This window comes from Vipera ursinii (genome assembly GCF_947247035.1).
Source record: "Vipera ursinii genome assembly, chromosome: 2".
In the NCBI taxonomy this organism is placed as follows: Eukaryota; Metazoa; Chordata; class Lepidosauria; order Squamata; family Viperidae; genus Vipera; species Vipera ursinii.
Window position 1 is genome coordinate 107,227,509 of NC_139513.1, and position 16,938 is coordinate 107,244,446.

The 16,938-nt window shown below is 39.1% G+C and overlaps 1 protein-coding gene across 1 annotated transcript in view; it reads right to left on the reverse strand.

Moving 5' to 3' along the window:
- Positions 1-6,096: 6,096 nt before the first annotated feature.
- CACNA1A (calcium voltage-gated channel subunit alpha1 A) overlaps positions 6,097-16,938 on the reverse strand; it is a gene marked incomplete at its 3' end in the record, with an annotated part of 290,392 nt that continues 279,550 nt past the window's right edge. The window contains exon 47 of the mRNA XM_083351756.1: positions 6,097-6,786. Coding sequence (XP_083207882.1) covers positions 6,097-6,786 — 690 coding nt within the window. The remainder of the gene's footprint in view (positions 6,787-16,938) is intronic.

The following is a 16,938-nucleotide window of genomic DNA, read 5'->3' on the forward strand; positions in this document are numbered from 1 at the left end:
TTGCCCCCACCCCACCCGCCGCCCTCTAGGGCTCCTGTTTTTGCTTACCGACCAAAGGGCATTTTCACACTCCAGCTCTTGCCTTTGAGAGGTCTGCTTGTTCCCATTAAAGAGGTCCCGGCCACTGTGATTTACTGTCTTTTATGATTTCCTCCATCATTGGGATTTCAGAAAGTCACGGTTCCAATGAACATGGGTTTCGCCACCTGGGCAGGCACAGACTTCTCATAAATTGAGAGAAAATCCTTGGTGGCATTTATCCTTGATGGCATTTATGAGAGAAAAGAACATTTGCTGTGCAAGACGTGATGTTAGAACTTGGCTCAGAGGAACTCGTAAGTCAATATCGTTCGCTGTCCCGATGATATGGCGAGAACAGAATAATCACTTGACAGGCTTAGGTCTGACTAGTGTCACTGGCTTCTCTGCTAAAACTAAGAAATCAATTAAATGCCCCAATCTGCCTTCAGCCATGAGACCAGCGCCACGACAGTCTGCCAGTACCAAAGCCATCACAGAAGTAGAGCCTAAACAAAACAGGAGAAAATGCTGCAACGTACCAGCCAGTTAGACAGTGACAATGACCCAGATTTTGAACTGTGTATGTCTAGTGAGTCTCATCTTGTAACAAAGTCAGAATTAAGTGACCTGTTCAGGGACTTAGGTTTATCAAAAATTAAAGCAGAATTACTATGTTCAAGACTGCAAGGATGGTGTTTCCTATCGCTAGACTTATCATAAACTGAGAGAAAATACTCTAAACTTGATTGACTGCATTAATGTGGAAGAAAATTACATTCCAAATTTACAGAAAGATTGCTAGCCTAGAATATCACCTTTGAGTGGGAGAATATTGATGCTGCATGAGACAGAAAATTATTGGTTTTCTGTTGAATGAAAAATTATAAAGTGATAACAGTATTAGACTTCTAAAAGATAAATCATCGTGTGCATGGAAAAGTCAACTGACTTGCCATCATTTAGGAAACGGGGAATGTTTCGGGAAAGTTGAAAACTCTACTTTTGTAATAGCTTCTTTATTATCTGGCTATTCATGTCAATAATCAAGATTGAAGGTATCTTCTTGAAGTTCAATAATTTATTTACAAAGAATAACATATTATTTTTGCATTGGCAGAATCTTAAAGGAAAAAGAACAGTAAATCATTTTCCTTTGAGCACTGGATGGCTATATTAATAACTTTAAATAAATGTTTCCAGCTTTGCACAAATTTTTTGGGGGCTGTGCTTAGAGACTATTTTACTGATAAGCACTTCAAAGATGTCTCAGCAGGTGGCAACATCTGACTTCTTGTCAGCTAAGCTGTCAAGTGCTGGGGACATCAGGTGATTCAGGCAGTTCAAATAAGTATAAAGATTTATTGCAAGTTTAAGCTCTTACAAGAATCTGACCAACTAACAGTCAAGGGAAATGAGTGGGAGATAAGAAAGGCATTCAAGGTAGACTGGACTCAGATCTTTTGCGGGCATGCAGGGACTTGTGACTTATGATGCATTTGACCCCTCCCTCGGGCTCAGCCTGATCATCTGCATCAGCAGAGTAATCCTGGTCACTATCTGGATAGGAGAGTTTTTTTAGCATTGCCTATTTTTTTTCTGATTGACAGTAAGAGGGTTTAATAAAAATCACTTCTAGTGATAAATTCAATCTTGGAAATATTAGAAATCAGGTCTCGTGAACTGAACAACATGGGGGATAATTTTATAATTTCTGCTCTTGGAGAACCCTTTTCACAGGTCTCTGTTTGGAACATTCCCTCTTTCTAAGTGTAAGAGGTTTCTACCTTAGCACGTTGTGCTATAATTGAAACTATTATTTCTGACATGTTCCATATTGATTGCTATACTTCCATTATTCTCATATTATAGTAGCTAATTTGTGTAATTAATTCAGAGTAATTTAGGTCAATAACCTAGATGATTTAAAGAACAGGACATGTTTTTATATATCTACGGTAATCCACTTAATATCTAATTACATTTGGTCATGTTTCCAAATGCAAGCTACAAGTGACACTAAATACACTTTACAACTGGTATTTACAACCAGCCAGTTTTTGTTCCTCATTTTTCACTATATAAAACCCATGGAAATAAGCTGTAGTTGTATACTTATTGCATGAAAATCAAGATAAAATCATAGTTGGAAAGCAAACAATTATCTTTCTAAACTTTAATGTTATCAAAATGAAAACCTACAGAAAACTACAGGTTTCTTAATATTACCAAATTTACCCAAATGCATGGATCTAAAATTTAATGCAATACTTCTGTCCCCAAACTCGTCCATCTGACAGAAAAATATGATTTCTTTTTATCTATTCTCATTTAATCTAAGATGACTCAAAGGAAATAATCTGAGGGAACCTCTTCCTTATTAACAGTACCTTATTAACACCTTAATAAATTGATAGGATACAAACAGTAATCCATAACTTAAAAACTTAAGTGACCTGGGCATTATCTGTCTAGGAAAAATGATCTATAACAATGCACAGTTCCAAGTAGAATCTTACAGTACTCAAATACATGATCAAGAAGGTCTGCTAAGGTCGTTGAGCTTAAGTGGACATAAGATTATAGTGATTTTCATCTGCACTAATTCAAAGACATTTTTCATATTTTCAATATATGATTTATTTTAAAAATAATTGTATAGCATTTAAAAGGTATCCATCTGAAAGTTGGTTTTTTTATAGAAGAGTTTGATGTTACTCATGCCTGTGCCTTCTGGAGACAACAGATATGTACTTTCTAGCCAAGTTTGCTTACTCATTTGTGCTGCTAGCACTGACCCTTTTGATTCTGAGTTATGATATTATACAGCCTTCTTTACATCCAAGTTGGCTTTCAGTTCTGAGATCCGTTTTGATAGGCAGCTGTTAATGAAGATATTAGTTGCAATTGATGAGCAATTTCAGAATACTGACAAATGGAGTGATAACTTTGGAAATGGATTTGCTCTTATGTTTCAACATGTGTACAGATTGCAACTCATGTTTAGACAGATATTTCAGAGTAGGGGGGTGTTACAGTGATTTACAAGGTAGGAATGTGCTAAAGAATTATGATGTGGTTGCCACAACAGCATCTTAATTGTATGTGAGCTTAAAGACTTAAAAGACAGTTCAGAACTCTACAGCCGTCGTACCAAGTTATTGGTTCTATTTTTCTTCCATGTACCCACATATAACCATTCACTTTACTGATTTGACAGTGATAAATATAAAGATGCACACACTCTGCTTTTATTTTCAACTCAGTGTAGTTGAAAATATCCTGAGATACATCCTTCCTGTTAGATTAAAAAAATATTGCATAAAAGGTTATTCTTTGATTTAAAATACTGACATGCTGAAGGCCAGATTGTCTTTTAGTCTTGTTGGGACTTGATCTTTAGTTGTAATTCTGACCCCAGTGATAACATCTCTTAATTCCAATGCACGTTGTATTGGTAATTTTGTAGATTCCACTTGAATTTCCCTAGTTTACATCAACTGTTGTTTCAATGCCATTAATACTTCTTGTCATCGAGGTACTATTCTTGTAAAAGTCTTTAAGATTATTAATACACTGTGCCATACTGTGAGAATGCCCTCATGTTTTATCAATATTCCAATCAGGAACTGCAGTATATGCGTAAATAAATGCAATGCTTATATGTGAACAGTATTGATTTGAAGTAGGGATGTGGGGATGTGGATTCAATGGGGAAAATGAGTAGGAATGCACATGAGCACTTATGTGACATCTTTTGGGAACATTTTAAAGAAATATTTTCCCCTGGGTACCCACACAAGCACATTAATCATTTTCCCTTCCTTTAAGATCATTGTGCAATCCTACAAATGAACATACCACAAAATCATTATAGGCCTTGATTTGCATATATACATGTGTATGCATATTCACCCTATAGCAAATATCCATTGGCTACCACATACTATGTAAAATGAAACTCTGTTGACATAGGATAAATGGGATTGTATTGATTTTGATTTTTTGTAGACTAGTGTTGAATCGATTCTAATGTAAAAAATTGGGTCGACACAGCAATTGGTGGCCATATGAGTACTTTTTGATTATATGTTCACTAGTGAATTTCATTCATGTGTCCTTGCTATATACCTAGTCATTCTCTGACCACTCAAACAATAATCTGGATGGTGATACTGATTCTAAAAGGCTTCAAGGAGGGAATAAAAAATACAGTGAAATCTCAATTTACTGGACCAAGGTAAGGTCCATGCAGCAGACTTCACATGCAGCAGACCAAATTTCCTTAGTGATTTATGTAATTTGCTTAATATCATCGTGCAAGTGGCATTATATTTGTTATATAGCTTGATTATCTGTTGGACCAGTCCATTTATATTTCCATTTGTTAAAAAAATATTTTGTCCATTATTTTTATGTGCTTTTAAAGAACATTGCAATAAAAAGTCATGCAAATGATGTAAAATGACACAAATTACATAATTTCTTATTTAATGGGCATTCATAAATGAGGGCACCCCTCAGCTAAAATGAGGTTTCACTGTATTTAGACGTCTGCCAGGCTTTGGCAGGATAAATTAGTTGATACCCAATCTTCTTGTGGGTAAATGCTAATAATATATAGGCAAATTGTTATATAGATGTTTTAAAAAGAGTAATCCAAGGACTCTCACTGACCAACGTCTGCTTAACAACTTGTTCATACTTTTCATCTTAGAAAGCAGCAAAAGAACAATGATTATCAGTCATGCATTCCAATACATATCCTTTCATACAGCATTAGGTCATCATAAGAGGAAGGGGTAAGAGGAGGAATGAGAATCAAGTATGGGGAAATTAACAATAAAGCACATTTCAATCAAAAATTCATTTTTAATATTTTTGTTTTTTTAAAGGATTTTAGAGATTTTTTTCATTTGTCTTTTTACTTTGTTTCATGCAATATTTCACAGTCCCAATCCCACAGGTTTTTTTCAACTTTTTTTTTCCAAACAAGTAGGAAAAAAGAAATAAAGAAGCTGAGGAATTATTAGTTTGATGTCATTTCTTTGTCAAGCAGGACCAAAATACCAGAAGAAAATGCTTAATTTTTTATCAATTATTTTTGTCCTTTTTTGTTTTTTTGTTGTATTATTTCTTTTTTTTTATTATCTCTGCAGGCAGTAATATTAGGGTTTGGTATAACCAGCAAGCACTCCTCTGTGTGTGTGTGTGTGTGTGTGCGATATATATATGTGTGTTGGGGATGTGTATTTGTGTGCGTAACACCCTCTTAAAATGTCAGGTCACAAACTTTTTTTTTTTAAACGTTAAGTTAATCAGGTAAATCGAGATGATAAAACTCATCAATAGAAGCCCAGGGTTGTCTTTTTTGTTTACTTTTGCATCTTTTTAAAAGGTTTTTTGTTTCTTGAAACATTTCTAGAATGTCTTTGCTAAGGTTTGACAAGACTCCTCTCCCGCCTCTCCCATCCGCCCCAAGGGAAAGCGGCTTCGCAGAGGCAGAGTTAGGTGAAGCCCGGGGGCTCTGGGTGGGCCGGCCCCAATTTTCCCCCCCACACACACACCTGAGCGCGTTTTCTTTTTTGTAAATTCTGAGTGACGCCCCTCCTCTCCCCCCTCCCCACCCTCCAATCACTCACCACACACAACTTGATCTGTAAAAGATAAGCATGCTCTGAGCTCCCAGACCCCTCGCTTCCCTAGCCTTCCCCCCCCCAACCCCCAGACCCTTCCTCCCTCCCGACCCCAGATTTCCCCCCAACAAAAGATAAAAAGTTTTTTTTTTATTTCTTCCCCACCCCCCACCCCAACCCCTCCGACGACAACAACAACTGCAGGGTTTCTCCTCCGGGATACCTTCCGCAATCGGCCGGCAGTTCGTTTTTGCTTTTCCGTCTTCCTCTCGCCTTTTCCCGCCCTTTCCCCTCCCCCCTTCCCCGCCCTCCCCCCCCACTCCAACCTGGGGAAAATCTCCTCCCTTCGGGGGGGGGTATGTGTGTGGTGGAGTGCGTGTGTGGGCGCGTGCGCGCAACGTGTCAGGCGAAGCCCCCCCCCTCGTTTAGGCTGGCTAGCTAGCTAGCAGCAGTCGTCCTCGTCAGTTTCGCTGTAAGGTTCGTGCAGTCCTTTGCGGGACCCCGTCCCGCGCGACTTGGCTGGTCCGTGTGAATGATAGTATCCGTTGGGGAGCCGTCGCCCGTGTCTGTAGGGGGAGAGAGAGGACGAGCCGCCGCCGCCGCCCACCCGGGAAGTTCTGGGCGAGCGTCCTGAGCTGCTGCCCGGCGGCGGTTGCTGCTGCTGCTGCTGCTGCTGCTGCCCGGCCTCGTAGGGGAAGGCTTCCTCGCCGGCGGGGCTGCCGTAGTCCCGACTCCGGTGGTAACCGCCGCCGTGGCGAAGCCCCGGCGGGGGCTCGGAGACTTGTGGCGCCGACCAGCGGCTACCGGCGTGGCGGTAGCCGCGAGGCGAATCGTTTCGCGGCGGGACAGTGTGTCGCTCCATAGCCGGAGACCTGCTGCGCCGCTCGGCGACGTGGTGCTCGGCGGGCAGCGACGGGTAGTAGCGCCGAGGGGCCGGGCTGGATACTCGGCCGGGGTGCGCCGACGGCGGTTGCTGCTGGCCCCCGGTGTTGACGGCCTTACGGACCACGGGGGAGTAGGAGATATGTGGCCGGGGTGTAGAAGGGGTCTGTGGGAGCTGGCGGCGTCCTCGCCTCGGGGTGCTGGTGCCAGACGTTGACAGGACCGGACTCCCACTTACGGAACTACTGCCCTACACGAAAATTGAAACAAAGGAAATCAAAAAGAAAAAAGATACAAGGAAAATCAACCAAGAAGAGACGGAAGGGGGGAAAAAAAGGGGGCCGGGTTGGAAATGGGTCGGGGTCGAGGTTTGGGTTGAGACAGAGACGAAGGACGGAGGGGGAGGGGGAAGGAAGGCAAGGAATAAAAATAAATGAATGGGAAAGTAATTTAAAAGCAACAGCCACATCGGGGTGGATTAGAGGGTAGGAAGGCAAGGGAAACACAAAGGACAATAATAATTATTTATAATTTAAAAAAAAAAATCCAAAGGAAACCAAAATCAAAAAAAAAGAGAAATGGAATTTTGGTAAGTTCCAAGGATTTAAAAGTAGTAAAGAAGCTTTTAAATTTAACTCTGTTCTTCCAAAAGAATGAAAGAAAGAAGGCACTGGGGAAGCAATCGATTAAATACAAAAGAAAATATTTGTAGGAGAGAGGTGAGGTAGGATGTATTTGCAAAGCATGTTATCAAAAACTGGATAGCAGGAAAAAAACTTAAGAGAGAAAAGATTTGAAGTTGAAAAAGGAAGCGATAAATTAGGATAAATAGGGACAGGATTTAGGAAATGACAGGAAGTGGGAGAGAGGATTTAATAGGAAAGATGAGGGAAATCTGGAATCATTAGTAATAGCCAAACTCTTGAAGGAGACACTAGAGTGTTGATGTCCTGTACCTGAGATACCTTTGATCATCAATCTTCTGTTCCTGTTGCTTACAATTGTTAAGGATAAGATCATGCATTATTTTCACTGCATACACACTACTTCAATCCAACATAAAGCCCTACCTCAGATCTCCTAAAAGGCAATGAAGTCCATGAAGGAAAAACAGTTCTGTTATATAGCTTGTCTTTGCTAAATAAATGGAGTAGTCTGTGGGGAATCTGGACTATGGCTAGCAGTCAAACACTTGTGAGATGCATTTAGGGACCACCATCAAGAGCCCTCACTTTGACTTTCACTTTTTATGAATCTCATCAAGAATGTGTGTGAAGTAAGTTAATAGCCTATTTGTGGTGAGGCCTTTGGGTAAGCCCATATTCTCAGAAGGTCTTGAGCAATAATAAAGCCCAGGGTAAGCCCATATTCTCAGAAGGTCTTTGACATAATAAAGCCCAGGGTCAGAGCCAACTAATGGTCTATCCTCAGCAGCAATTTCCAGTTAATTGCATTTTGATGTCTAGAGTTTCCTACAAATAAGATAAATTTCTACCCAGCTCCTTACAGCATCCCTGAAAATAAGAAAGATGCAAGAAACATCAATTCCCAGAAATGTTCAAGGCTGAGACTATTAGACTTATGGATCTCAACATTATTAATACATGTGTAGCAATTATTTGACACGGTTTTCAAAGGAAGGGCTTGTGTATGTTTTGATGATTTATAAGTTACACCTGCAGACATTCTAATTCCCCATCCTTTATTCTTCAATAATTGTTGATTTCACAAAGGTCATTCAAGACATTTACTTATATACTCCTGCTATATGAATGCTGTTAATAGAAATGATCCCCAAAATTAAATATGCATTGTAAGCAAGATATGTTTTGCAATTATAAACAGAATAAAGCACAACTGGCTGACACTCTTGACATCTTTCATGTGAAGCAATCTTTCACCAAAGAATTCCAAATCTTTGAACTAAATAAGTAGGCCTGACAACAAGCACTCACAGCACCTGGGGTGCTTGATCACAATAATTGGTTGGCATGGTAAATGTCCTGCTACAATGTGTAAAATTATGCTTTTCACTTTATCCATAGGGTTGATGGTATGATCAGATCAATTTCTGCAAGAATCTTTAGTATCCTGTAACAAGACATTGGAAGACACTGAAAAGCCAAGCTGTGTTAAACCATCTTGTACAGCTTGGGCCATCATGCCAAATAAGCTTTATCCTCAATATTATTTAGTATTTAGTATTTTATACTACATAAATAAATACTTATAATGCTAGCTGCCTTCTAAAAAGGATATGCTACCTTTGGGGTACACAATGACTTGATCCAGGGAGCCTTTGTCGGATGTCAAAAGCCAAAAGGCCTCTTGCACTTGGCTAGATTGTGCAAAAAGTATGGGCTTGAGTTTAGGATGAATTGTGTTATCTCTAGAAAAGTATGTTTCTTCAGACGTTAGGCCTAAAGTAAAAACTCCTGATATCACATGTATCTATTTTTGTGCATAAACGTCATGTATAATGCCACTTGGGGGGGGGGGCGAAAGCCCTAATAAGCAGGCATATACATAGAATGAAGGCTATTGCTAAGCACATTTGATTTGTGCTTAGATTGTAAGCCGCCCTGAGTCTTCGGAGAAGGGTGGGATATAAATGGGATTAAAATAAATAAAAATAAATAAAAATAGATTCACATGTAGGCATCATTATTTGTCAGATAAAAACAGTGCTGCTGATCCTGATCTTTCATAGAATTCTCATAGTGATGCCATGAGTTGCCCAAATGCCACTCATCAAATATATAAATTATAAAAATATTTGTCAGATGACAGGAGTTTAATAGCTAGTATTTCTATTAGTATTCTATTTCTGTTTCTAGTATATGCACATAACAAAGCTCAGAGAAGAGTTATTTTCCTTCTACAGCCAACACCTGGTGAGGTTGGTTGGGCTGAAGAAAATGACTGCTCCTTAATTATCCAGTGAGCTTCATGGCTGAATGTGGTCTAGAATCTGGACCACCCCACTCCAACCATTTAACTATTAATCACACTGGCCTACATTTACTGCCATATTTTAGACTTTTGTGGGATATACATCTACAGAATTTCAAAAGAGGATCTTCAAGGGTATAAAAACATGGAAATCACTACAGTTACCTCACGTGACAGTATTTTTTTAATCTAGCCTCAGTTATGTGTGTATAATGTATGTGAGCACTGATGATTGCTCATGTGCCATCAGGTTTGTGTTGACTCTTAGCAATCATATAAAATAGAATTTTTCTAGGTGGATCTGTTCACAGACTTGTCCTTTAGCTTTTCCAGTGGTGAATTGGTTGCCACTGCAGTTCAGTCCATCCACCTTGCTTGTTGGTCTTTCCTTCTACCTTTTATCAGCATTATAGACTTTTCCAGAGAGCTAGGGCTTCATATAATGTGTGCATACTGTGATAATTTGAACCTGCTCATTTGTACCTCAAGTGAGAACTTTAGGAAGATTTGCACAATGGTAGTTTTATTTATTTGCTTGGGTGTGCATGATATCCTCAGAACTTTCCTCCAATACCACAGTTTAAAAGAATCAATATTCTTTCTATCCTGCTTTTTTAAAATCCAATTCTCACTTCCATGGAGCATCACTTACTGCCTTTGATTATAATCTTGATATAGGGACATCCCTATATCTGCATAGCTTTTCCAAGTTGTTGCTCTGCCAAGTGCTAATATGCAGCATATTCCTGTTGATAATTGACTTAAAATATAGAAGTTACCCACCACTTCAGTATCTTCTTTCTTAATTCCAAGACTGGTTGCTGGGTCTATTATCCATAATATGGTCTATTTGAGATTTCATTTTAGTCCCACTTTTTTATTGTGCTCCTTGACTTTTATTAATAGAGCTTGCAGATAATTTGTATTTTCAGCTACAGTATAGTGTCACCAACACAGCAGAGATTATTGATGTTCCTTCTTTCCATTTAAAAGCACACTCACCTTCCAGTTAAGTTTCCCTCTGTATATATTCCAGATATAAGTTAGGAATGCAGAAAAAAATAATTGCAATCACTCTGCCTTCATTGAGGACCTATATAATGCATGAGCCAGAAAGAGGGGTGTGAAAATATCTACAGACCCCTCGCATCCTGGACATAAACTGTTTCAACTTCTTCCCTCAAGACGACACTATAGGGCAGGGGTAGGCAACCTTGGCTCTTTTATGACTCGTGGACTTCAACTCCCAGAATTCCTGAGCCAGCCAGGAATTCTGGGAGTTGAAGTCCACGAGTCATAAAAGAGCCAAGGTTGCCTACCCCTGCTATAGGGCATTGCACACCAAAACAACCAGACACAAAGACAGTTTCCCCCCCATGCTATCGCTATGTTAAACAACTGTTTCCCACAACAGTGTCTATGCCCTGGGATGTAAACCACCTAGTTAGGCTGTATTATTTATTATCCTTCTCATCTGTCTTATTACTATTTCCTTAGATTCTTAAGACTATAACTTTATGTTGTATCTCATGATTTATGTTGATTATTTTTATTTAGTATCCTATTATGATTTTTAAAGGGACGCGATGGCAGGTTAGGATGGTTAGGACGCTGAGCTTGTTGATCAGAAGATCGGCAGTTTGGTGGGTCAAATCTTGAGTGCCGCGTAGCAGAGTGAGCACCTGTTACTCGTCCCAGCTTCTGCCAACCTAGCAGTTCGAAAGCACGTAAAAATGCAAGTAGAAAAATAGGGACCACTACAGTGGGAAGGTAACAGCATTCCATGCGCCTTTGGCGTCTAGTCATGCCGGCCACATGACCACGGAGACGTCCTCGGACAAGTGCTGGCTCTTCGGCTTTGAAATGGAGATGAGCACCGGCCCCTAGAGTTGGAAACGACTAGCATGCATGTGCGGGGGAACCTTTACCTTTATTATGATTTATGTTGATTGCTCTAGTATCCTATGACTATCACTGAGTGCTGAGTCTATGATTTATAATGATTGTATTTTATGATAATGATTATGATGATCATTTGTTGATGTATGTATACTGGGAGCTTATGCACTGGAGGCAAATTCACACTTGGCCAATAAAGAATTCTATAAGTGAGGGAGAGTATACAGCCTTCTCTTTCTCATTTGCTGACTAAGAGTCAACTTGTTCTGTTATGTTCTGTCCTTGCTGTGGCCTCCTAACCTATGTATAGGTTTCACATGGGGATAATGCGATGCTTTGGGATTTCCATTTCTCTGAGCATGATCTACATCTTGACTTAACTGACACAATCTAAAGTCCTTTTATAATCAGTGAAGCTTCTTTTTTGTCTTTCTCAATTATCCAGCAAACATCGGCAATAATGCCTCATGTTTCTTGGCCTTTTATAAAGCTAGATTGAATCCTGGCATCATCCTTTCCATGCAGGGCTGTAATCTGCACTAGATGATCCTAGGTATTAGTTTGCTAGCTTGTGAAATTAAGCATATAGTGTTATAATTTGCACATTGCTAAGTCTCATTTTTTTATTAGTGTGCAAACTGATCTCTTCCAATCAGTTGCCCACAAAGCCGTCTTCTAGATTTGTTGGCATACTTGATTATAATATTTACTGATGCTTCTTCTCTTGCTTATCACATTTCTGTAGACATTTCATCAATTCTTGTGGCCAGCTGCCTTGATAAAGTTTCACTGTCTAATACTAGAGGTTTTTGTAAATAAGGAATATTTTCTAAGATATCTTGAATATTAACACCTCAGCTGTGCAGTATTTCAGTATATTCCTTCCATCTTTGTTTTATTTTCTTTGAATCAGTTTCTATTTATCCCTCAACATTGTTTGGCATATTTGAGTTTGAGTTTGGAATTTCTTCTGAGTTTCAGAGATTTCTTGGAAGACCTTCCTTTTTCCATGTCTGCTTCTATCTCTGGCATCTTTGTAATACTGTTGTAATACTGCTTCTTGTCTCTTTTAACAGCTTTCTGAATTTTTTAAAGTTTCTTCCTGAGAATATTGTCTTTATTGTCTTTGGCTTCTGCTCTGTTCATAGTAATTTCCAGATTACTCTGACATCCAGTTTGCCTTTTCCTGTTTTTTTGAACTTTTGCAGTCTGTTTTCAGATATCATACGAGTAAATGAGAAATCTTGGATGTCACAGGATGTCCGTGCAATGTTGAAGGTGAGAAACACTGCTTTCAAATCAGGTGATGTGGCAGCACTTAGAATAGCAAGAGCTGATTTGAGATGTGCTATAAAATCAGCAAAGCGGGCCTACAGTCAGAAAGTGCAGAATTTCTTTCACGATCCTATGGACCCGAGAGGTATGTGGCAAGGTATTTAGGTAATTACTGATTATAAGGCAGCTTCCCTGACTTGTAAGGGCGACATGGGCTCTCTAAACAAGCTAAATATGTTCCAGCAAGAAGGCTGTTCCCCTTCTTGATGAGCAGGTGCTCAGGTTTGATACAGCTGCTGTTTGGAAGGTCCTGTGGAAAGTCAACACTCAGAAAGCTGTGGGTCCTGAGAATATCTCTGGGCGAGTACTTAAGGAGTGTGCTGACCAGCTGGTCACTGTTTTCACAGGCACCTTCAATCTCTCCTTGCATCAGGCTGTGGCTCCATCATGTTTTAAGACTGCAATCATTGTACCAGTGCCCCCAAAATCTATAATCACATGCCTTAATGATTATCATCCAGTTGCACTCACTTCCATTATGATGAAGTGTTTTGAGAGATTGGTAAAGGACTATATGGTTTCATGCCTTCCCCCTACATTTGACTCATTGGAAGAATCGCTCTGTAGATGATGCACTTTCCTGTGTGCTTCATCTTAGCTTGGCGCACCTAGAGGGGAAGAATACTTACAGTATGTGTGCATGCTGTTTGTTGATTTTAGTTTGGTATACAACACAATTGTTCCTCAGCATCTGATGAACAAACTGGGCCTATTTAGGTTTTAATACTCCTATATGTAATTGGATACTTGATTTCCTTATTAATAGGTCCCAGTTTGTGCAAGTTGGAAAGTTTCCAACTCCATCTACTTGAGTAGGGGTTCCCCACAGGGCTGTGTCCTGAGTCTGCTACTGTTTACCTTGATGACACACGACTGCTGTGCCAAATCTGCTCTTAATCACATTGTGTGCAGACAACAAGGCAGTGGTGGGTCTTATCTGGGATGACAATAGAGATGCTTATAGGGAAGAGGTGAAGGCTCTGGTGGACTGGTGCAATAAAAGTAACCTGGTTCTAAATGTTGATAAAACAAAGGAGATCATTGTAGATTTTAGAAAGAGCCGGCATTTCATACTCCACTCAGTATCAAAGATGCAGCTGTAGAGGTTGGCAACAGTATTAAGTATCTGGGAGTGTCGATAATTAACAATCTGAATTGGTCTCTCCACATATCATCTTCAGTTAAGCGTGCAAACCAGCATCAGCATTTCCTGCATCGGGAAAGGAGAGCATATCTTTCTCCTTCTGTCCTGGCCACTTTTTACAGAGGCATGATTGAGAGCATTTTAACAGACTGGATATATGCACAATATTACAGTGTAGAAAGTGGTTGGCTTCTACCACTTTAGCTTAGCTTGGAACTTATTTATTTAGTAGATTTATATAGCCAGCCATATAAAACTCATCACTTTCTCTTCTTTTGCATCAGTGGATTGGAGTGTCCACTTGAATAACTGCATATTAAAAGGTTGACCAAAAAACTAATTGATATTATTTGATCAATACTTGGTATGGCTAAGGATTGTTCTTGCTATACTCTTCCTAACTATGAAAGTGATGCCATTTCTTTTTTGTCTTAAATATCCTGAAATTATAAATAGTGAGATATTTAAGTAAAACTTTACAATTCTATTCCATCCCATCTCAATATTCTGATGGCTATGATGTCAAATGTTGATTCATTTCACCTTTCATTTTGTTGAACTTTCTCATATTCATGTTCCTTATGTTTCCTGTTCTCATTTTAATTCTTTCTTTGCAGCTTCAGATATTCTTTTCTTTTCTGGCAACGTCAACAACGAAACATTCTGAAGGCTTTAATTTAGCCATGTCACAAGCACTGTTAGCACTGTGAAAGATCTTCAGCTCTTCCTCACTCCTGCTGAGTGCCATCTGACCTAAGGGGCTAATAACGTGGCATATATTGTCAATCATTTTATTCTTTCTGTCTATGTGATCTTCTTGGTAAAATACAGGAATGATTTATCATTGTCCTATGCAGTATGAAATGATTGATACATTTGCTGTTTAGTGATTTAGTGCAATTTCGTCTTAGAAATTTTAGTAATTTTTCTGCCTTCATCATATTTTATATTGCTGCTGCCCAACATAGATGCCCACTTGCTTCAGCTGGCAGTCAGGATGATCTTCACACCTTGGGTGATCCTGTTGGAATTATATCCTCTTGCCATAAACTTCTGGCTTTCTTTAGTTATCCCTCTCAGGAATATCTCTCTTCCAGGATGAAGTAGCAGAGAAGGGCTTTGTCAATAATCAAAGTTCATCTAATTAAAAATTTAACACATTAACAGTTCAAATCACAAATTCTACCATATAGAAAAAAGTGAATATTGCTTGACTCAACAGCAATAAAAAAACTTGAGACAAATAATTTAAACTCAGATAGGCCTTTGAGACTTGGCAAAAGGCAGCTTGGCGCTAGCGTATGGTCACAGCTTCTATGTAGTACAAGTGGTGGTATGATTAAGGTGTTAACTTAGAATTGGAGAGGTGAGTATCACAAGAAACTTCTGTGGTTCAGTTTTGCATTCCAGATACTCTTCATGTGTCAAAAAATGGAATGAATCCACTAATTTTTGACAGCATGAGCCAGAGCAGAGGGAAGCAGGATTCCCTGAAACACCACAAATCATGGAGGATTAGGGTGCATGGAGTGTAGCAAGAAAAAAGCTTCCTAAAATTTACCACTAAAACAATATGCTAGTAGTCACAGATATCCACTGTAGCATGTTTAAAAATTGCTTAAGGGACAAAATTGCCAGTTCTCTTGCACTGTTGACAGGGTGTTTAGGACCTCAGTTTCCGGCATAGGCACCAAATCTGTTTGGCCAGGAACCTGCAGCTGCTCTTGAATTGTGCATGGTTCTTTCCCCATATCCTATCACCACTAAGTCCTAATAAGGTTTTAAGTGAACTGCCTTATCCTGCATCATGAAATCAGTTTCATCTTTCGAAGACAAAAGTTGCAGATAAGATACTTTAAATGTTTCATCCAACAATAAAGCCTCTCAATCTCCTCTGTGATTCAATTTAGTTGGAGAATTGAATACGTCCAAGTTTGTGAAAACATTCAGCTCTCTTCAGCATCTATAGCTGAGTGTCATTTGGAGTTTTTGAGTAAGGTTTCTTCAATATACTAATGTAATCAACTTCTATAGCTCAATATAGTCTTAGTCAAGAAAGATTGGGTAGATCTTCAAATAGCACTGGATACAGTGGCTGTTAGATAAGAGCCAACAAGGTGAATGACAACAAGATGAAACCACTGTGAATATAATATTCCCTTATCTAGGAATTAGAAATGTTGTAAATTCTAAACAAGCTTATACTTCTTTCTAAAGACAAATACACATAATACGCAAGTGCTCCTAAAGCCATAAATGATTTATATAACAAGGAATGCCTTTTCTGCTTTCAACAGATTCATCAGCTACAACCACTCCTTTACTTTCACTGAGCTTTTGGAAAGGTGGGTTTTTTTTCTGGAACATGATTTTTTTCCCATTTTAATATGATCTCTTGCTTACATAGTACTAAGAAATCCAAACTAAGGAAACCAAAGAAGGACTAATGCAGGGGAAACTAGTTATTTATATTCATCTCTCACACACATCCCCCACCCAGTCTTTACTTCAGTCAAATTAATGTATGGAGCAGCATAGGATCTTTTATGATTCAGCTCTATAAATTCTAGAAAGAGAAATGGCTGATATTGTTATTATTACTCAGCCATATTCTGTCTTTCCCTCAGACGTTCAAGGCAGCATACATACTATTTCCTTCTCCAATATTAAATTAAAACAACAACCAAGTAAGGCTGAGAGACAATCCTTAGCTTAAATTATACCACGAACCCTGAATTTCTGTGGACTGAGTTTCAAGGCTTGTGATGCCTATGAACCATAACCTTAGCAGAAGGTAGCAAAGTCCTAGTAGCCAATAACTCCTACATGTGCTATATGTAAGAGTGTCATATGAAAATAAAATAATCTTCTGGTTTTGTTTCACTTTATTTATTTATTTACCAGATTTCTACCCTGACTGTTTCATAGGAGGAGTGACAGAGTTCAGTGCCATCAGCATACTTATGTCACCCCACTTCAAATGCTAATTATGTCTCCAGCCACAAAGTCAATCACAATCTGGCTGCTTGTAATCAGCCAGGGGGAGTATGGGTTTAGCAGACAAGTGGTAGT